The sequence below is a fragment of the Tachypleus tridentatus genome, chromosome 3 (genome assembly GCF_004210375.1).
Source record: "Tachypleus tridentatus isolate NWPU-2018 chromosome 3, ASM421037v1, whole genome shotgun sequence".
Taxonomy (NCBI): Eukaryota; Metazoa; Arthropoda; class Merostomata; order Xiphosura; family Limulidae; genus Tachypleus; species Tachypleus tridentatus.
The window spans coordinates 92,639,792-92,663,828 of NC_134827.1; the positions used below are offsets into that span (position 1 = coordinate 92,639,792).

General features: G+C 33.5%; 1 protein-coding gene across 2 annotated transcripts in view; it reads left to right on the plus strand.

Moving 5' to 3' along the window:
• Positions 1-23,195, plus strand: part of LOC143247477 (transmembrane protein 115) — a 30,495-nt gene extending 7,300 nt beyond the window's left edge. The window contains exons 3-4 of one of the 2 annotated variants that reach the window (XR_013026564.1): positions 15,900-18,857; positions 19,065-23,195. Coding sequence is in view for 1 of the 2 variants with exons in the window: in XM_076495690.1 (XP_076351805.1) it covers positions 15,900-16,158 (259 nt within the window). In the remaining variant the exon portion in view is untranslated. Of the gene's footprint in view, positions 1-15,899 lie in introns of both variants that reach the window. The other variant, XM_076495690.1, reaches the window with a different exon arrangement.
• The last annotated feature ends 842 nt before the right edge of the window (positions 23,196-24,037 follow it).

Sequence of the window (24,037 nt, forward strand, 5' to 3'; positions counted from 1 at the left end):
AAGCTCATCAAGCTCATTAAAATCATATGCTTAAAATTTTTCAAAGAAACATTAAACAGTAGACTCTTTTCTTCAACAACTAAGTTTTAAAAAATATGTAATAACACATAGACACACACAAATATCAGGCCTCAACAAATCCTTGGCTTCAGGTTGTCATGACAACTAACATTTCATCTTGCCATCTAGTGTTTTCTTAAATTTAATTTGTGCTAAATGGAACATGAATCTAGAACACTTCTGCAAGATTTAATACTTCATGTTTATTGTTTTTTTTTTGAGGAATAAAGTGCTGTGATTGCATAACGTATTACTAATTTTGTGCCATTTTATTTTTCTCAATTCCCCCTCAGTGTGGATTCCTGTACGTGGTGAGGGGACCTCCCAGGGAAGGTTCTGTTCATTCTGGGATATAAACATCCACCCACGTGTTTGCCGTGCATGACAACCCATGAAGGGGAGAAGAGGATCCTGATGGTTAAGGGGTCCAACCCTAACACACCTCTTTGGCCTTGAATTCCTATAGACGGGCAGCCTTGGAATGGCCCCCCTTGGGTCAATCGGCTGGTCCACTCGGGCTAGGGTCAACCAAATACCAGTGTTTGATGTTCTCAACAGATGTTGTGGACATTATATCTGATGTTGGTGTTTGGGTATAGTGCTCACAAAACCCTGACGTTGTTGCAGTGTCCTTGTTTAACATTCTAGTGTGTCCCCTTGTAGGGCTTCATGGTGGGTGGGGTCAGTGGGCACTGAAATTTCCCTTTCTTTATTATGGATACTCCAATTAAAAATCTTAATAAAATATTAAAAAAACAGTCTATAGGTAAACGACCACGTCTTGAAGATTCTGAGCAGCAATTCTCACCATCCATACCACCTATTGTATCTCATTTTCTTATATTGCACTCACTTTTAAACAAACCTTTAGGGCAAATGTCTCCCTTTTTCATTCTGAAGGGACTTGCTGGCTCTCCAGAGTCAGTAAAGAAGCTTCAGTCTGCTGACATATTGGTGGAAACATTCACATCTCAACACAGTGAACTCTTGCATTCAAAGGCAATTGGAGATATACCTATTGAGGTTACACCTCATGCTACTTTGAATTCATCATGAGGAGTTATTATTGAGAGGAATTTGAAGAACATCCCAGAGTCAGAGATTCTCGCTGGTTTCTCCACCCAAGGAGTTTCTACAGTGAGGCGTATCTCCACTTGCAAAGATGGAATTATGATGCCGACCAATGTCCTCATTCTGACATTTACAACACCTCGTCCGCCTGCCACCATCAAAGCAGGTTATCTTAATTGCAGAGTATGGCCATACATTTCAAACCCTCTCCGATGTTTCCAGTGTCAACGGTTCAGTCACTCGAAGACATCATGTCGTGGTTCTTTGATGTGTGCTCGTTGCAGTGGCAAGGACCATGATGCCTACGAGTGTGAAATGGACCCTCATTGCATCCCTTTTAAAAATCACAGTTCATCTAGTTCAATTTGAAATTGGAAACTGGCTTTAACATTAAATAACTCGAAACCAGGACTGGAAAGGCCAACTTCAGGTGACTGATGGTGGTTTTTGTACTTAGCTGTTGGTCTTCCTGGTGAGTTATGATTATTAGTTATGCTACAGAAAGTCCTTTATAACTTGAATTACTGTAGTTTTTCTCTTGATGTTGTAGACTTGATGTAAACATTGGTTTTATGCTATTTATGTTTTTTTAAACTTTTTTGTTTTACCTTAATTTTCTTTTATGAATTTTAATAAATTTACTTTTAACTTTTCACTGGATGTTTGACACAGATAGCCTAGCTGCTTTTCGCCACAAAACACTAAATCAGCCAACCAACCAAACAATCAGTATGTGTGTGTGGACTCAAATGGTACCAAAGGCAGTTAGTTCAGGCAATACTATCAAGTAGTTGTTGATATTATGTTATTATTAGTATGCTTTTGTTGCTGTGAAAGTAAATAAATATACACTGGTGCCTTGATTATCCTTTTTATCCTGGGTAAAGAAAAAATTCTGACTGACAGAAACAAATGATAATAGTGGCACTGGTGTATTTCACTAGTTAGTCCATTGTTTAATCTAAATAAGTTTTTAATGTATTTAAGTTTTTGTTTTAAATTATAATCTTGTTACTGTTGGTTAACCACATTATTACAAAAAATATTAAAGTTGTGTCATTCGATTGGCTAGTTGGTCAGTTTTTCGTTGTCAGTGCATCCGAGGTTAAAGGATGCATACTTTGCAGCATAGAACAGTGAACAATAAATGAAGTTGAGTGAAATGTTTGAGAAATAGTAATGTATATTTTGTACATTTCTCTATACTTTGTTTTTAATCACTAATCAAATAGTTAATTAGCCTGCAGATATTTTGTATTCCTGTCTTAACAGCTAAAATTAATGGTCAAGGCATGGCTTAACATGGCTAACTTATGGTTTACACACAAAAACTCCAGATATCATACAATACCTGAATTTTTGGGCCAGAATTGATTTCTGAATAGTAGTTTCTCCAAAACATGTAAATTATTGTCTGGAATACAATTGGCAGTATTATTTTGAGAAAATTTGAAGAAGAGAAAAATAACATTTTCCTCATTTTCTGGTACAAACAGTAGTGAAGTTGGTTTGGCACACCTGGAACCATGAGTTTTGGGGCTAGCTTTAAGAATTGAAAATATATGTTCAGGCCTTAGAAGTTCAGTGTAAAAATAAATTATTGTGATTAACCTAGTAGTTACAATGAATTGTGATGAGTTATATTACTCCTTTTTGTAATAAATATTTGCATATCAATAGAGGCAATATAAGAATAATATATTCTATTTTGTACATTTGTTTTACATAACATTTAACTGTTTTTGTTGTTGCAATTTGTTTATTCAAACAGTTAATTAAAGGATATGATACTATACAAAATTATATAAATTTTTATTCATATATTGTATCAATAGCTAGTCACTGTTATCTAAATCCTTTGAATGTTAGTTTAATGCAAATTTCACGTGTGACCCAATTTACAATATGAAGCAAATCAAATTTCTATAATGGCTATTTTGATAGATACTTCCTGAAGAGTAATAAATCTACTGCATTTGGTGAAAATGCTGAACTGTTGGCAATGACTTATTTCATAAAGAAGAATCTAGCATTTTAGAGAGAGAGGCAAAAATAGGAAAAATGACTTTGAATTTTTATTGAACTAAATTTATGCATTTGGGTTATAGTAAGTTAGAAAAAAATGTTTAACTAGTAAGCCCAGAAAGTTGACATGATAATGAAAAATTTTGCATCCCCAATGCCCCTCAAAATTTACATGTTGCATAATAAAGTTCTGTGACCTGTTACTAGACAGCAGAACATGTCATTAATAGGTGTACATTTTTGTATTTTCATTAGTGCCACTTACCAACTGTCGGTAATTGACAACATGTTGTTAGAAGTCGGAGAACTGTATTAAGTGACTTAATCTGTTGAATCAAAACTGAAACAGAGCTTGGCAAATGAGGTATACTGTCTAAGTCTAAATATGTGTGTAGAGTTTTCTTTAGCTTTGAATAAACACAAATATTGGTTTCATACAGTCCTCTTGAAAAAGAAATTGCTGGTAAGAAGACCACCAGTGTCTGAGAAAGTGACAGTTAAGGGATCGTGAAGGAGATAAAAATGTACTTTTATTTTAATGTTAAGTGCCTAAAACCTTCAGCTTAATGTCTCTGCATTAAGGAAGCTACTAGAGCTCTGGAAACTATTTGTTTAGGAATTCTGAATCTTTTATTCAATATGTACAAGGTCAGAAAGTACTCGCAAAACAATCAGTTTGATAGAACACCATTCACTCAGTTGAGATCATTACTTCTTTCTATTTACATCTTGAACCTTTCCTAAGCTAAATAGTCTGTCATTTCCATTTGAGGTCATAAGCAAAAAAAATGATAGAAAATCATTTAGCTGGCCTACCAAGGTCATCTCTCTCTCCCACCAAAATCAGCATCCAAACTATTTCAGTGAATAATATTGAAGTATTTACCAAGAGAGAAGTTTGGCATAACAAATAAAGTTTAATTAAACTGGCTTAATTTCTATAGGTTGTTACACTTTATGTCACTCTTATTTCATCATCATATGATGTCTCTTTCTGAATCAAGTTCAGGTAAATGAAGTTCAAAATAAGATTAGACTGTCTGTCATCAAATACCTTGCCTCTTATATTTGTACCAGATGACATTCACTGCTCAGGATCATCATTTCATTTTTCTCAGTGTATCTGTGGTTGTTTCCCTTTAAGCATTTTGTTAATTACAGCAACCATCATGGATTTTTCATTACAAGTCTTTTTTTTTTTTTTTTCAGTTTGAAGTTTTATTATGCATTATTCAGAAGAACATTTTTTAAGAAAGTTCTGTACAACAAAGGGTAACCAATTACTGTTTAAAAGTATGTAACACATTATATGGTAGCAAAACGATTTATCAAAAATCACTGTCATCCAGTCATTGTGTTAAGGATGCTCTGTTATTCATTCCATTTTAGTTTAGATATTTCATTACCTTTTTCTGCTAAGATTTGTCTCATATTCCCATTTTCAGACCTCCAGAGGCTTCATGTTAGTTGATTACTTGATTAAGGAGATCATAAAAAGGTATAGGGAGATGTTGAAAGAAGTAGATTTTTTTTATCTCTGAGACAAATAAGTTTAAAATGTTTAATTTAGTTGTAGTTTATAATGTTTTATGGAGAATACATAAATATTATATTGGTATAATTAAAATTCAGAATAGGTCTTTTGCTTAGAATTTGGCACTTTTAGAATTTATTACTGTAGATACAGCTGAACTAAAACTTGTAACATTAGGCTTAATATTGGATTGTTAGAATGAAAGGTAAGAGAGAAGATCAAGGCTATTTGGTTACTAAAGGCACAAGTATAAGTGAAAAAATTTATCACTAAATAAAACGTTTTGTAGAACTTTCTAGCAAACTTAACATACCAAACAATATAGGAATGTAAGTGGACATATCACTTGATTGGCTAATAATCACATAGCAGACTAAGCTGACTCTACTTTAGATGGAGAATGAAATACCACAATTCTTGAAACTCCTAGTCATTTTGAATTGACTGGTTCCAATGAGTCTCAAAAGTGAATCATCATGCAACAACCTGCCACCAATAAGAGTGTAACATATACTATCTTGACCTATGTGACTTTCTCTATTCAATTCTACTAAACTATCACTTCTTGTTTGACAGTGTGTGTGTTGTGACATTCAGGTTGTGATTCGTTCAAATTTTAACTTTTTCCACGTCTTTATATTAATTTCTCTCAAACAAATTTACTCTTTATTATACAATAATAATATTTGTAACTTGTTATTATTTTATATTTTTACCAGGTTATGGAACATATTACTTTATTACAACATTTTTTAGAATTTCACTCTGCCAACAGAGTTGTATTTGGTTACATATTTTGGATTATGAATTCAACATTACCACTTTGGAGGTCATATGTTCTGTCATCACATTTATACAGGGAAGTTGTTTTTGCTTTACCTTGTTGGGAGACTGATTGTCCAAGGAACTGAGCTTTGTTGGGCTTTGCCTTGATTTTGAGGGTCCATGCATTTTGACATACAGTCTGCCAGGTTTGGAAAGATGAGACATTATACCTTTATAGTTTTTGAAATAATTTTAGTTGTATAACAAGTTTTTTAGACACATCTCACATTATATTCCCCTTGTCCTAACATTGTTTCATGTAGATCTTCTTGTCTTTCATTTTATAGTGGGTACTTACAGTCCTCATCCCATACAGTCTTTACTTCTTTTAGCATTAGCTTATAAACATTAGCTTGGTTTTATGTTCTTCAGATCAGTGTTAATCCTATCCCTTTTCTCCATTACCTAGTTTTTCAGTTTTGTATTACTATATCTATTTTATTCCAGGTAATGTTTACCTTCCACTTCATTTTTAGATGCTCCACTTATATTTAAAAATTTTGGGGGGATATCCCCTCCTCTTCATGTTGTGGCATTTTCCATCTTCAGTTTCTTTTCCCTCCACATGTGGCTTCTTTACTTTTGGGGTCTTCTTGGATGGGACAGTGCTCTTTGTTTACCACCCATTGCTAATATGGTCTTAAGGTTATGTCTTTTATCCACCAATTCATCTTTTGAGGCTCCTCCTGTGCATATAGCATCATATGAGGTATCTGCCACACGTTTTTTTTTCTTTTTTAGTTGTTCATTTATTTCATTCTAAGATTTTGTAACCATTCTTTTACACGTTTGGCAATTTATCATCCTTTCCATGTCCTACCTACAAATTTTCTCTTGTCTTGTGTGACTGATGCTAACTTGGTCTTTGGATTGATTGGTCCTTTCTCAATCACTTCTTGGGTATTGTCAGTTTTCATATATATTCTTTGATCACATTTGAATAGGCTATTTCTGCATGTTTGGGAATTCCCACAGTACATGTTTTTATTTTCCATTTCTTTGGTGTTTTTCACCATGTGATTTGATTTCATGCCTTGCCCTTTGGACTTGTTTTGGTTATGGTTGTCTTTTGTGGGATGGTCTGAATTTTGCCCAATTTTCCTATATTGAGTGGTATTTACCTACTCCATTCATTGAATATGTAGCTTCAGTCAGCTTCTAAACAGGATTGGTCTTAACATACACATGTGCTTCTTCTACTCTTAGTTTGGGTAGTTGGAATTTCCAGTTGGATGTGTTTTTCCTTTTCCATACTTCACATTCTAGTCTCTTTGGGGTGGATATATCTGAGCTATTCAATTGGTTTTCATTCTTCACTCTTCATATGTACAAACTGATACTTTCTCCCTCTCTTCTGGATTATTTCTCTCCAACGATGCTCATCTCCAAAGATTGGAGGCTTCAGGACAAAGGTCTACAGGCAAAAATTCTTACTACTTTCATACACTTTCACCAGTCCAGTGTACTTTCATTTGGTTTCTTCTTTTTGTCGGGATTTTAAACATTTCACTTAGACTACTTGATGGTAATTGTTTCTATCACTCACCAAAGGAACACTCATTCTTGTTCCTTTTGTAGTAGATAATGGATCTCTATTTTTGAACCAATATGCCTAACATACATCTCCTGCTAGGTTGTGTTCCAGGTGCTTTTGTCCTTGTTGGTGATTGATTTACCAGTCTTTGTCACACTTTTCCAAGGAAAATGACCTGTTGTTTATTTTTAATCTCTGATTCATCATCCACATGGCCTGTCTGTTGATATGCTCAGACAGGATTTGATAAAGTTTATAACTTTAGTTTTTTCTCATTCCATCAGTCTTCTCAAAATGTTGTTTCATCCATGCTGTGGGTCACGGTGGAGGTACTTGCAGATAAATACAGTCCTTTCCATTTTGCTGTCCCTCAATATTCTTACTATTCTGAAGATGTTACTGCACTTGATTTTACATTTTGTATTTCTCACATTGCTAGTGTGTGTCCTGTTCATTGGTTGGAGGGGTCACAACCTAAGTATTGTCAAACAAAAGGTGATAGTTTGGTAAAATTGAATAGAGGGAGTGTTGTATCAAGAGAGTATGTTGCACTCTTATTGGTGGAGGATTGTTCCATGATGTTTTGTATGCAAGGCACTTTGGAATCAGTCAGTTCTAGATGGGTGAGAGCTTCAAGGCTTGTAGCATGTGGAAAACATTTTTTGCATATAGAGGACAGTACTGAATGTATTTCAGAATGGTTGGCATGGGTATCAATACTTTTATTGATAAGGAGAGAACAACATTTCGACCTTCCTACATCATCTTCAGGTTATGAAAGAGTTGGAATGTGACCATTGATGGACACATCTTAGGGATGAGAGTATAAACAGGTACGGGATTGTAGAGGGTGTTGCAGGTGGATGTTAGGTTATTAATTAGTATAGGTATAATGATGTTCCTTTATATTGGTTTAATTTTGGTTTTAGTTGCTGTATAAGTAGGGCTTCTTTGATTTTGTGTTTGTTTACATTTGTTTCCATACAAATTTCTAAGGTTCTTAGGTGTTTTCTAAGGTTATGTTATATTTATTTGATTTGCAGTGTTCAAAAACATGCGAAGGTGTTTTTTGTGTTCTTTGAATTTAGTTTCCATTTTTCTGCTTGTTTCTCCAATATAGAAGTCATAGCAGTTGTTACATTGTATTTTATAAATAATGTTGGTGTTGTGTTTGTCAGTGTAGTTTTTACATAGTACGGACTTTAATTTTGTACCTGGTTTTTGAATAAAATTGGTGTTTACTGGAATGTTGTGTTTTAAGTTTTTTCCAAATGTTGGTTATTTTTTTTCACTTATGTTGGGAACTTATGGTATACAACAATATAAGGTTTTGTAGTTTGTTGTATCTTGGGATTTAGTGTTGTTGGTCTAGGTGTGTGCATATAATTTTTGCCACGGTTTTTTTGACGATATTTGTTATGTTGATGAAGTGTTGTTTTATTTTGTTGATTTAACCTTTAATTTTATTGGGTGAACATAGTTTTCTAGCTGTGTTTATTTGGTTTCTTAATATGTTGAGTTTTTATTTTGTTTTATGTGCTTAGTCCCAGGGAATGTACAATCCAGTGTGGGTGATTTTTCTGTGGATTTCTGTTTTGAATTGTATATAGGTTCTAGTGATCTTGGGGTTAAGAAATGCTATTTAGGTAGGTTTTCCTGTTCACAGGTGAACTTAATGTTGGGATGTATAGAGTTAATGTGGTTGAAAGAACTCAGTGTGTGTTCTACAGATGTGAATCCAGCAATTGTATCATCAACATATCTGTACCAGTACAGTGGTGGGTGTAAGGCTGAATTGATTGCTTATGATTCAATCTTTGTGATAAAAATGTTGGCTAGAAATGGTGACACAGGATTCCCCTTACTTAGGCCATTTATTGGTAGGTAGTTTTGGTTATTGAACATAAAGTTTAGTTTTGGTGGTATTGAATTCTGTAAGAGTTGCTGATTGGTTTCTGGGGATGAGTATCAATGAGTTGGGGTCTTGGATATAAAGTTCTAAAGTCATCTTGCAGGCTTCAGTTGTTGGGATTTCTGTGAGGTTACATCAAAACTGACCATTAAGGGTTTATGATTTAGTTGATTAAGAATAAAGTTAAAGTTTAAAATATCTTCATATGTTTCTGAACACTGCAAATCAAATAAATATAACATAACCATAGAAAACACCCAGATATTAAGTAGGGAAACAAATATAAACAAATGCAAAATCAAAGAAGTCCTACTTATATAGCAACTAAAACCAAAATTAAACCAAGATAAAGGTGTTCACCTTTTCACCTGTGCTAATTAATAACGTAACATCCACTTTCAACACCCCCTACAATCCCATACGTGTTTATACTCTGGTCCGTAAGATGTGTCTGTCAATGATCACACTTAAACTCTCTCTTTCTTAACCTGAAGATGACCTAGGAAGATCGAAATGTTGTTCTCTGCTTATTAATGAAAGTGCTAATATCCATACCATATTTTCTGAGATGCATTTTTATTTCAAGTGGGTTTCTTGTCATCAAGAATTGCAGCACTGCATGATAACAGCTATTTTTGTAACAGCTATTTTGGGTTAAGTACTTATCCCATTCAGTATAGGAAAGTTATAACTTCTGTAAAAAAGCTAGCATTTAGGGTATATAACAGCATTTATACTAGAATTATGATATTTTTTAATTTTGCACAGAATAATAATAAAGTAGATAGTCAAAAATCATGAAAACTGTTTTGCTTAGTCAAATGATAATAAAACTATAGTTATTGATAGAACTAGGTGGGCATATTTGGCCTGTTGAAGGAAGATAGTGAGGAACAAAAATTAAAAATTGTACTTGACAGTAACTCACGGGGTAGTGATTGCTTCCCTATCATTTTGAGAGAGACAACCATGGTTGATGCCACCTGACCTGTATGCCTCATTGGAAGCTAGATCAAGCTAACTGGCCCTCTTTCACTGCTCTCCCAGAACTTGATCCTGTAAGCCATTGATAGAGAACTGCATGGCAGCAGTGACCTACTGTATTATACAGTATTATATATTTCTGCTCAATGTATTCCAGAAACCTTGACACGTTTTCCATGATATAGTCATCTGTGACAGACTCCTGTCTGCCACATGGCACAGAAGGCTCAAAACTGGGCCTGGGATGACTTTTGTAGGTATCCCACACTCTCAAACTGCATCGGTTTTCAGTGGGCCTGTGCACATGTTTGGCAGGTCAGACATTAAAGTCAAAGGAATCTTGGATTAAATACATGTCTATCATTTCTTCTACCACCAGTTCCAAAGTTATATAGGACAAGATTTGAAAGGCCAGTGGGCAATATAATTCTGTCCCCTTCTTGATCTTGCTCTTTGATGGCCAGGAAGTAGCTGATATTCCAGTTGATTTGATGAGCTGTCTCTGTAAGACCTTAGAAAGGATGGTTAATGCTCATCTTATTTGGCTCCTCAAATCAAACAACCTCTTTTAGCCCACCAAGTGTGGGTTCTGACGAGAGTGTTCCACCATGGACCTCCTGATTTGACTTGGAACATCAATCAGAGAAGCCTTTCTCAAATGACATCTTGTATCAATATTCTTTGATCATGTGAAGTCTTATGATACTACATGGAGGTATGCCATTTTGCAAGACCTCCATTTACATTGGATTACTTGGCCATTTGCCCATTTTATCAAAATTTATTTTAATGGGTAGGTGATGTGTGGGTTTGACACTTTCCTGTTCTTTTCTACAGAAACTTGGAGTCCATCAGGGCTGTATTTTGAGTGTCACACTTTTTAGCATAGAGATTAATGTCATCACTGAACAATGCCCTCTTACTATTGCAAATAAGCCCTGTGTCGACGACTTTCACATCTCATGGCAGTAGTTGAATGTGAAGTTTATTGAGTGGCAGCTACAGACTGCTTTCAACCATTTAATGAAGTGGACTACAGCAAATGGTTTTAACCTCTCTCTCTCAAAAACTGTTTGCATGCACTTTTGCTACCAATGGGGTATTCATCCTGATCCTGAACTCCATGTCGGTGAAGTTGTGCTTCCTGTGGTCCATGAATAAAAGTTCTTGGGGCTTATCTTTGACTGTAAGCTGACCTTTATATACCACACATCAAGCAGCTATGAGTCAAATATACAAGAGCACTTAACATCCTCTGTCTCCTCTTTTCCACCACTTGGGTAGCAGATTGATGTTCACTGCTAGAGACACATGGTGATCTTTTTCAATCAAAACTAGACTATGGTTCTCTGGTCTATGGCTCTGCCAGGACCTCAGCCTTGAAGTTGCTGGAATCCTTTCATCATCACAGACTTCAGCTCTACACTTCTCCAGTCCAGAGGTTGTACAGTCTCACAAGCATCCTCTACATCTCTGCTGTTTGCAATTGTCTTCACTGTATGCTTTAAAACTTTGATCCTTACCATAGCATCCCACCTGGGAATGTTTTCCTTCTTTATTGGGCCATACCTTTTTCAGAACAGATGATCTGCCATTGTTCCTTTTGGCTTTCATATCAAGGCTCAGTTGGATGACTTGAGCCTGTCCTTGGATAACATTGCAGTATCCACTGATCAACCCATCCAACCATAATTTGTTTCCATCTCCAAATGTGACCTTTCTTTTAAGTCATCTGAGAAAAGCAGATACTCCCAATTGGAAGTACCATCTTTAATTTGCTGAACATCTTTTGAACCATTCCCATTTATGTGGATGGTTCAAAATCAGGTCACTCCATGCACTCTGCCATGGGTTGTTGTGGTTCAGTGATTGCACAAAGAATCCCTTCTACAGTTTCTGTGTTTACTGCCAAACTATATGCTGTTTCTCTTTCCCTGAATCACATAGTAGCTAAGCAGTACTCAAATTGTACTATTTACACCAACTTGCTTAATTCTCTACTAGCCCTGGAATTGCTTCATGTTAGTTCTCACCCTGTTCTTGCTGATATTCAAAACTGAGTGGCACATATCTCTATAACATCTACTTCTAACCAGTTCTTCTGGATATCAGGCCATGTTGGTATTCATGGGAACGAGCTCGTCGACATCACAGCTAAGTCTGTCTGTTCTGGCACTATCACTGCTGTGCCTGTTCCATACTGTATTCAAGGCTTGGTTCCATGCCAGTTGGCAGTCAACTTGGAGTGATCAATGTGAAAACAAGCTTTTCCAGATAAAACCCTCTTAGACTTCAGCTGTCTTGTTTACTTAAGGATCGGAATGAGGAAGTTGTCCTAACTAGACTATGCATTGGTTACAGTTTTTTAAGTCATCATTTTCTTTCATCTGGGACTGATGCACCAATGTGTAGTCTGTGTGACATTCAGGTCACAATAGCCCACATTTAACTGTCGTCATCATTACGACTCTCAATGACAGCACCGTTTTAGACATATTTTGTTCTGAGGTTTATCCCCAATGTTGGCAGTGTCATTGGTGATGGTGACACTACCCACTTTACAAATGTTTTTGTTTCTTAGAGGCCATTGGTATTTTCAACACTATTTAAGTTTGTAATTCATAAAATAGCCTTTTTCTTTTAAAACATGATTCCTTTTTACAAATTAAGTAAAATTAGTTTGATACAAAATTATAAAATGGCTGTGACGTCAAGTAACTCGAAACCAGGACTGGAAAGGCCAACTTCAGGTGACTAACATTGATGTTTGAACTTGCCTGTTAGTCATCCTGGTGGGTTATGCTACAGAAAGTCTTAAAACTTGTATTACTTTACTTTCTCTCTTGCTGCTGTAAACTAGATTTAAAAATTGAATTTAATGCTACTTAAGTTTTTAATTCAAAATTAAACTGTCTTGTTTTAACTTGATTCCTTTTTATGAATTTTAATAATTTTACTTTACTTTTAATTGTTTACCAGTTGTTTGATGCAGATAGCCTAGTTGCTTTGTGCCATAAAACACCAAGCAACTGTTGACAGAGACCTACTCACTTTACCCAAGGCAAGGTTTGTGCAGATTGACAGACCTCCTCCTATTAAAGAAAAACAGTGGTTCTGATATTGAACCTGGGATACCTTTTGACAGTATCACTCTCTTTGTAACCACATCCTTTATCAGCAGGCCCATGCCCTCAATTGGCAGGTCAGGCATCAAAGTCAAAAGGAATCTTGTATTAAGTTCACAACTAGCATCTCTTCTACCACCACTTTTAAAATTGCCTAGAACAAGATGCTAAAGGTCATTGGGAAGTTATCTCATTCCTTTCCTTGGAGGGTTAAAGAGTCACCCACAGGGCAGTAATCATTTTCATGTCATTTTTCAAGGAGATTGGCCATAGTTGAAGTCACCCAAACCATGTGATTTAGTGAAAGATAGGCAAAGCCAACTGGTCCATTTTTACAACTCTTTTTCAACTTGACCCTGCCATCATCTGTCTACTGTTGATAAATGACTGTGTGGGATTTGTAACTGACTGTATCGTCCAGGTAGCTGCTCAATTTTTTTATAAGACCTCGATATGTTTTTCATGTTATCCTCTTCTATGGTAAAGGTCTGCCTGCCAGGAGGCACAGAATGCTCAGAAATGAACTTGGGACACCTTTTGACAGTATCCCTCTCTTTCTAACCCATCCTTTATCAGCAGGCCCATACCCTCAATTGGCAGGTCAGGCATCAAAGTCAAAAGGAATCTTACACTAAGTTCACAACTACCGTTTCTTCTACCACCACTTCTAAAATCACCTATAACAAGATGCTGAAGGTCAATGGGAAGTCATCTCATTCCTTTTCCATCTTGCTTCTAAATAGCCAGGAAGTTGCTGATGTAAAGAACATTGATGATACTCTTGATGAGATTTTTTTCTTGTGCATCTAGCACTTCTGTTTCTTCCCCCATCTTCCTGGTCATCAATTCTCAGGTGAAACAATTGTCTCTTTCCTTTCGGGCTGATTGTTTCTATGACTATAATCACCTCTTTAAACCTGCTCTTCATTGGTCTGGCATTATATTGGTTAGGCCTGATGATGTTCTGAATGACCAGAATTATAATGAGGTAGTAAGCAACACTGAAATGGAGGAAAAACTTTCTCTTCAACTCAACTCTCTCTCCCTGTGTGTGTGTGTGTGTGTGTGTGTCCACTTGTCCTAACCTGTACGGATAGTGTGTGTGTGTGGTCCACTTGTCCACCTGTACGGATAGTATCCTTACCAGCACCTCCATCTTATCTTGTTGGATTCTAGCTATAAGTGTGAGAGGAGGCATGTTTTGGAGGTTAATAGTTTCATAAATCAAATATGTATTTCCAATAATACTTGCATCTGCTGACATTTTCCTGCTCTTCTTTCCCACTAAGAACTGGTGTTAGGGACGGGGATGGAATCTGTCTTGAAAAGTAACATTATCTGAATGAGGTGTTTATATATAGTTTCAGGATAGAGAAGATACATTGATGTGGGTGGAGAATCTCATGAGATAAATATCACTGTGGACAATTTAGTGGGGGTATAAAAAAATTGGAACAAGCAAGGAAACATCAGACCAATGCTCAGATGCACAGAGGAATAAACCCTAGCAGTCAAGTAATAGCTGTAAGTGGGAGAGGGGCTAGTATCATTGAACATAATTTTCAATTCAAGATAATGTTAAGTTACTTAATAAGGTTTCCAATAATCTATTCCAGTATGTATTTGAAACAACTTCTGTATGGAACAAAGATTTTTGTGTATAACTTTGAACCAACTCGAGGTTTTCACAATTTCAGAATTGAAGCTGGACCTTTAAAAGGAGAATAAATCTTAGTATTATGTGCCCTTAGGAAGTTAATGCTGACTTTAAGGTTTTTACAAACTGTGCTGATCTCTTGATCAAAGATGTAGATGGAATTATGTTGGGTCAGTAATCTAGAATGAAAACATAGCTTGTGGTGTTGAAATCTGGTAGTCTTCTTCTGAACTGTTTCCCTAGTACCATCTTCAGGCCCTTTGCTTTGCAAAGTTTGGAGAAAGTATTGTTCACAATCCAAGTTGAAGTCCTGTTTGGTAATAGTGATTAATGACAACAAACTGGTCTTTATATTGGCTGGTATAATCATCAGTGAAGTACTGAATTTTTCTCAGTGTGTATGTGTGTTTGGAATAAATACACAGCTATTTTCAGTAGCTCAACTTTAGCTTTTCAGTAATTAAGAGAGTCAAATAGAAATCATTTTTTTAGTTTACTCTAAGCTGCCACTACCATGATATGATGCAGGTAAGGATGTAGGCAATTCCTATCAAACATGTTCGAAATCCTTGAAGAGATACTCATTAAGTAAAGAATTTCTAAGGATCCAAAATGGTTAAGTAAACAATTGTCTGATTTCTGTACTGCTTTGGCTATAGGTTAAGAAGATTCCTGAACAGTTACATGATATAGTTTTCAAAGTATCTAAAAAAGTTGTTGTTTGGATAAATGGGATTAATATCCTTAAAACTTGTAATTCTACTGGAATACTGTGAAAATGATATTACCGTTTATTGAGGATAGAAAACTAACTTTACAGTTTTAACAGTATGGTATAACAATGGAAATCTAAAATTTAGGAAACCCTTCATTCATTTGCTATTTTCTAAGTTCTGTATTTTTTCTTTCATGTAATTAATTTATAAGTTCAGGAGGAACAGTTTGTTAGTGTTTTGTGAATTAGATAAGTTATTTATAAACTAGAAGCTAGTTGGAAAACTTTTCTTTTTGAACCTAGTTTACTAGAAAGTATTTATTGTAGATTAAGTTGTGAATGCTTAACACCAATGTGTGATTCACATTACCAAGCTATGATTTGTCTTTGCCACACATAACTAGTTGTTATTCTGTATGTTTGATAAATTTATTTTCTATTGGTCTTTTATTCTTAGACAAATAGCATTAAAAGCTCTAAGTGAACGGCTTAGCAAGCAAGATCAGTCTGCCTGGCCCTCTCTGGTGGATGATGACAGATCAACAGAAACCAAGGAAGATCGAGGAAAAAAGGTAACCATAGCTATGCCTCCAACATCACCACATCAGAACTCTCTTCCCCAGTCAATGTCAACCACAAGTAGTGGCAATGGTAAACCTAGTGAAACTATTGTCACAACTCACAGTACGGTGACTCCAGCAACATCTAATTCATAAAAATGAAAGTATAGAAAATATTTTGGGCTTATGTTTGAAAATATTACACTTTTCAACTTTTAAGGTTTTCAACTGGCTGACCTGTAAAGTATTTGGAGACTACATAAAATGATTTGGTGGTAGGCAAGCAGAGTCTTCTAGCTTTAGTAATGTAAAGCTACATAAACTCCTGACATCAAATGAATCTTCTGAACTTACTTACATCAAGTGCATATTGCTCTGTATTCAAGAAAAAAACATTTAACACATTTTAAAACAGTTGGTCGAAGTATGTTACACTATACTGCTGTAACCTTAATGGATTTTTAATCTGTGGAAGGCAAGAAATTTTAACACCAGTTACTTAATCAGATTTATATGTTTTTTATTTATTTGTACTTTTTGAAAAGTTACCTAATCTCTTGAAAAACAAGTATCTCTATGTTGGAATATCTGGTTATAGCCTTGATAACTGACATGATATGATGAAAACAATGAATTAACACTATTAAAGTTGAATGTTGATGGAATTGAAAAGTAAGATAATTCAGAAATATTTATTTTAAAATAACCAGCAGGAAAAATAAATTTCTTAAGTTTAATCGTGTTAATAGTAGGTTGTTGTTTTTTTCTAGTTCTGAATACATTTATTTAGTTGAAACTACATAAATGCACCTAATCTGAAGTTTTCCAGTAATCCATTACACCATTTTGTTGTAATCATTCAAAATAAAGATTATCTGGCAAGTAAAATATTAATGTGGTTAAAGGTTATTTTCATCAAGATGCACTTAGTTGAAATATCTTTTGGTGTGCTATGGTGATTAAGAACTGTAATTTTTAAGATGTATTTTATTGCAACTATACTTAGTACTAGTACTAGACTTAAGCCAACATAAGTGATATTGTACAGTACTGACTTAAATCATAGCTGAAGGTGATAAAGAACAATCAAACATTAACAGTATTGAAGAAAAGATAACTGCAAGGTGTCAGTAAATATCCTTATAAAAGCAATACAAAAGTTAAACAGTTTAATTTAGACATCCTGAGTTGAAGTTGTTTCAGTTGGTGACATCATAAAGATTAAAATGATTTTGACTGTTCTTTGTGGAATGAGATGTTAAGAGTAATTATAATTTCTTTACATAAAACTTGCATATATATAACTTGAAAAATAAACTAGCTGAATTACAGTTCATTCAAGGTCATTACTTTAAATTTGTGTAAAGATTTTCACATTTCTCAAACCTTGCAACAGAACACAAGTAACATTTAATTTTTAAACCAAGAAGCAAAATTTGCGACAAAATCATATACATTTTCATAAAAAATATATAACCTGAGTGAATATTTTTCTACAATAAATGACAATGTGCAGGTCTAGATGTAATTATATGTCATAAATATGATGAATGTGTATATAAAGATGACATTTATGAATAAATTTTATTTATGTAAGATTTATAAAATCTAAACATGCAGCAGCCATATTTGTATAATGATCTAATATGTATCCCAGCTGGCCTAATGAACCTTGATATTGGACAAAAGGCTTCATTGGCACAGTTTATGACACCCATAGCATGGCTGACATACTATTTGCATATCTTTGTTTGACTTGTAAGTTGTTTTGATTGTTGATGAAATGTAAATTGCAAGGCATTAAACATCAAAAACTGTTTTATTATTAAAAATCCATGTTAAACAATAAATGTTTGCACTTCAACATTTTTGTTTAGTTAGTTAAATGTATGTTGTGTTTTGTTATTAGCACAATAGTTATCGTATATATTACACTGAACCTTTGCATGACAAGTTTCATTAGAATATATCTGGTTTATGTTCAAATAGTAGAAGTAGATAATGCAGGTAAGAGTCCATTATCATAAAGTCTGTTTAGTTTTCAGTCCTAGGCAAACAAAATACCATTAACACATTGTCTTTGTGACCTTCAAGTATAAAAGTAAGATGTGACTCAGTGGCAGATATAAATCCTTAAATGTAAAGGTAATGAAAAACAGAATGAAAAGAAGTAGTTATTTTGACTTCTGACTTGCATTCAGTTATTAGTTAAATGTAGTAGCTTGTGATCGGTCAGTAACTGTTGAAGACCAACAAGTGTAATTTTGATGTGTTCTAGTCTGATACAGTGAAGAATTGGTTTTTGAAGTTCTACAAGCACAAAACCAAGATTTATGCATGTGTTTATAAACATAGGATCTACACTCATTTTTTGGAAGCATAGAAAATATAACTGAGTGAATGGCTGGTAAAGTTCATATAACTAATCTTATTTTGTGCTCATTTTTGTAAATCCTGAACAGTAATTGTTTGGTAAGTGAAGTTCACTGACTTACTACATTAGGGTTTGTTCAAGTACAGACAGTGGAATAACGATCCTTGTCAAGTGAAGTTCATTGACTTTACTACAATAGGGTTTGTTCAAGTACAGACAGTGGAATAACGATCCTTGTCAAGTGAAGTTCAGCTGACTTTACTACAATAGGGTATGTTCAAGTACAGACAGTGGAATAACGATCCTTGTCAAGTGAAGTTCGCTGACTTTACTACAATAGGGTTTGTTCAAGTACAGACAGTGGAATAACGATCCTTGTCAAGTGAAGTTCGCTGACTTTACTACAATAGGGTTTGTTCAAGTACAGACAGTGGAATAACGATCCTTGTCAAGTGAAGTTCGCTGACTTTACTACAATAGGGTTTGTTCAAGTACAGACAGTGGAATAACGATCCTTGTCAAGTGAAGTTCACTGACTTACTACAATAGGGTATGTTCAAGTACAGACAGTGAAACAATGATCCTTGTCAAGTGAAGTTCAGTGACTTACTACAATAGGGTATGTTCAAGTACAGACAGTGAAACAATGATCCTTGTCAAGTGAAGTTCAGTGACTTACTACATTAAGGTATGTTCAAGTATAGACAGTGAAACAATGAACCTTGTTAGGTGAAGTTTCATTTAAAACTTTATCATTTAATATTCATTCTCAAAATAGGACAATAACCCACAGCAGCAATTTAAATGCATTCAATTGTACAAATTAGAAATATGAAACTTTATAACTTCAATTAATAGTGAAGCTAAAAATATTGGGCAACATCTCACTTTATTTATATCATTGGTTTAAAGATTAAAACATGGTGTACAGTTTAATCCCTTAAATACATCGAGATTAAGTAAATAATATATTGTGCAGTTCTTGCTGAATTGTCAGTTGTACATATATTGAAGTTTATATTTGTATATAGTATTCTTATGTATTAGAATACCATTACAGAGCACAAAATAAAAGTTGGACAGATAATAAAATTTCCTTTAATAAAGCAAGAGTCTTGTAAACAGTTTTTGTACTGGGCTTGAATGCTTATGTCATATTATATTCCAAACTTTTATTACTACTCATTCATCATGGCTAATATTAGATGTGAAAGTAAATGTGAAACTGCAAAAGCTTTAACTGAATAACATTGAATAGATTTTGTAATTACTAAGCTATTGCTTTTGATAACCAGAAAAACTTAACCATTTTGGCATCTTAGGTAATATATAGAACTGCATGTATTGATTAATTCAGTAGTTAACACTTAACAATTGCTATCATATTTGAAATAAAAAATAGTTTGTGGTTTCTGAATTCAATAATCTTTTCAAATATTTTTTTCCAGTACATTCAGTCTGCTGTGTTACAAGGACAACTATAGTTTAAAAAATTTTAATTATCAGAGACATTGGAATTGAGGTTTATTATCTGCTTTATGAAAATTGTGTTGCCACCCTAAAATAAATCAATCTAGTATGACAACATGTGGAGTGTTGATTTTGTTCTCAAGGGTATTGAGAAAATTTCTAATAGCCTCGAGAATGAGAACATTTTTCATTAACAGATGAAGTATATTATTCAAATTAAAAGTATCATTTTTTTATTATTTATTCATGTTAATAAATACCAATGAGCATTTTATTGCTCATGGACTGTACTAGGCTGTGACAGTTAAAGCTTGAAACATTTACAAGTAGTATAACAGGTGTAATTACTGTTCTTTCTTACACTTTTATCTTCTAGAGTTTTTTTGTGGCCATATTTGTATCTTGTACACTGAAGGTTTTCTATAGACAGTCTATTTAGGTTGTTATGTAAATTCTCTTTTTTCAGAAAGAGTCCTGTGATCCAGGAGATGCTTTAAAGTTTAAATTTTCTGTCTTGGTTTCTGTTGCCTTCCAGCAAGTATGGCTTGTTGAATAACTTCTAAGTTACCAGTGGCTGAATGTATTTGAATGTTGTTGATATTAGTTTTATAGTTTTAGATCTGGATTTCATCTTTAAGTTGTATGTGACAAGTACATATACAAGTGTTATGTATATATAGAAAAATAAAATCATAAAAGTATGCTAAATACATAACATTAACACACATTTGTTGAATGATTGATGTGGCCTACAATATTATACAGGCTCTTGAAGTAAAAATCTAAAGTCCTAAATATGACAGAATTCTGCTTCCATTATGTTGTCATCCATCTACTATGTATTGGATAACAGTAAATTTAATTAGAAATTCACTTTTTTCATTTTCAATATTACCATAAAACTAATGTCCAACTGGCCATTCCTGTTAACACTTGATGTGAAAGATGAAGAACCAAAATGGTAGGAGTCTTCCACTAGTATTAGTGGAGAACCAGAAAATATGGTTCTGTCAAGTCCTATCCCTTGGACCGATAACTATATAAAGCTTGTGTTTGTCACGTAACCCTACAAAAAATCTGCAACATTCTAATGAAATATCTTTCAGTATCTTTGTCAAATTGATAGATTAGTCTATTTCTTTACTGTTGTTTTTATTATTAATAAAAAGAGGAATCACATTTAGCTTGTCAAGTAAGATAGGATTTGATAACATTAGCATACTACCATTTATTCTTCTTCTCAGAACTTACTTTTACATTTGTATAAATAAATAAAAACCCAAATAAATATTTAAATTTCTATTCTAAAGACTATGTCAAAAAATGACAACTTAAACACTATTCCTCTTACCTAACATCACTAACCTAATGAAAGCATTATTTAATTAAAAAACTTGTCAAGAATTGTACCTATAATTTTCTTGCTTTGGCCATCATATATAGTGGTAAGAAAGAAATGTTAAGCATAGTTTTTATACTAGGTTAGTATGTAGCTGCAAGGATCCACATTTTTGGGTCATTTGAATTTATTTTTCATTTATTTTATCAAGTCAGATGGAACATTATCATAATTCAAACAGAATTATTAAATATTGGCTACATTCAAACTGTCATTTCTTGTAATGTTTTCCATGCTTTTTTCTACATGAAAAAGGGTTTTGTTAATACTAATATTATTTAAGAGAATTTGCATTTTTAAACTTAGTTCAAAACATACGTAATTGACCCATAAAGTAATTTGTAAGCTACTTTTTCGTTGTAAACATATAATTAGATTTTAAGTTATTTTTAAACACCTAAAAACTTTTGAAATTTTCTTAATCATTTAACTGTTTTTAATGCATGTGGAAAGTTTTGTTGGTTAGGCAAATTTATCAAATAACAGTTCAGATGAACAAAATGATCAGATGACTGTAGATGTAGCAGAAATGGTTGTATCTTTTATTTATTATAGTACTTGAAACTAGGCTTGATGGCATCATAATTCACTTTTGTTTAGGATTTTACTGCAACTGCCTGTAATTCAAATTCCAAAGCAGCTTGCAAGTACTGTTTGGGTGCATGGATGTAATTCTGAATGGATTGAAACTGAAAAAGTCATGACACTAAATGGGCTTGAATCAGAGGGAATAAGACCAAGAATTAAAATCTAGAACATGTATAATGCCAAAACAAATTACCAACTGTTTTTGAAGTTTTTACTTTTAATTCTAGTGTGTTCAGTTTAGTTCCTCTTTGAATAAATTTTGGTACTAGTCCTTTCTGTGTTATTACATCCAGCATTATTTTTTCTTTATAAGTGCTCATTATTATAAAAATGAGTAAACTGTCAGTTTGAAATACCTGTGGGTGACTTTTTAATTTTATGTTGTGAACCCAAACAGTATGTATTTGGAATGTTATTATACCAATCTGAATGAACATTGTCAAACATTTTAAAGTAAGCTGCAAATTAAATAAGCAACTTACTTTTCTAAATTTTTTTTTGCTGTTTCAAAATTTTATTCAAGTTAATATCATATATTTTATGTTGGTTATTAAAAATATTCCTTTTTGATAGAGTCACATGCAATATCTTATGCCCATTATCAGCTTTTAGGGATTAAACCAGTTATTTTGTGACATTACTCAAGAAAGATTTGTCTATATTGTTTAAAGCTGCTACTTGGAAAGATGTTTAAATGCTATGAAACCCATGTTTCATATATTGAAATAATTTGATATTTACAAACATGGTTTCCATCACAATGAGATATGATACTATGTACATTTTTCATAACAGTAATGTTATCTTTTAGTGTATGCATTACCTTCAGTGTATGAGCATTTCAAAATGTAATAAACTGATTTCCTGTAATATTTCTTAATTTTAAAATGTTTTGAGGTAAAAAAAGTTGCATGTTATAATATGGCTTATTACATTCTTCAAAAATAGCAGTATGAATAAATTTCTGTTACACTAATTAACATACTACTATGTGCATATTTAATTATTAAAACACTTTATGTTTTGGCAAGACAGAGACATCAACAGATCAAATCTTTATTCAGCTATGTAACAAGAGTCTAAAAGTGGTTGTACATATGTATATCATGAGTTTATAAATTATAAAGTTTAACATATTTAGAGTTAATGTTTTAAAATAAGATTCCTCAAATTGTATGTGAATGTTCAAGGTTGGCCTTATTGCACCTTCATTATTTGTGATTTGTAAACATTGTGACATTGGCTTTTAAAAATTCTGGTTTTGGTAATAGAACAATGAGTTTTCAAAATCTGGTAAAAAATTTGCAGACTTCTTTTTGGGAATTTTTAAACTTTTGGTTCAATAAATGTGTTTAAAAAGAATACCGTTTTTTCCACTTTGTTTGTTAACTTGCATGAGAATAATTTCCAATTGCCTTAACATCTGGTAAATGAGTTTCATCTGTAAATACTATGTCATTAAATTACAACACACACAAAAGAATTTTACAATCACATTTAAGCCTAGCATGGCCAAGTGATTAAGGAGATTAACTCAATCTTCTGGTCTCTGGTTCGAATCCCCATCCCTTTCAGCAATGGGGACATTATGTGATGGTCATTTCCACTATTCCCTGATTAAAAAAGAAAAAAAGTAGCCCAAGAGTTGGCAGTGGGTGGTAATGATTAACTGTTTTTTGCTGCTAAAATTAGGTATAGTTACTGCAGATAGCCCTCATGTAACATGACACAAAATTCAAAGGAAACCAAGCAATCATAATTAGATAACCCAAGCTTTTGATTTTAGCAGCAAATAAATTGGTTTATTTAACCTTATCATTATGACATAAAAGAACACTAAACTGATAAAGATTTTCACATGACACTCAAATTATCAGTTGAGGATAGAATATATAAAAGTTTCATGGCATTAACTTTATATATTTTGTATACAGTGTGTAAATTGAAGTTTATTTATAGTATTTTTCCATGAATTTGCCGAGAAAGAAACATTACTTTTGTAACTATATTTCATTGTAAAGTCTTTAGTCATACATTGTTTTTGAAATATATATTCATATCTTACCACCATGACGACTAGTGCTTGTAGCAACTTTTGTCATTGATGATGGTCATAATTGTCACATGATACCTCTTATACATTCATTTTATGATTGAGTCATTGTTGGTGGTAAATAAGAAAACACCTCACTGTCCCAACACAC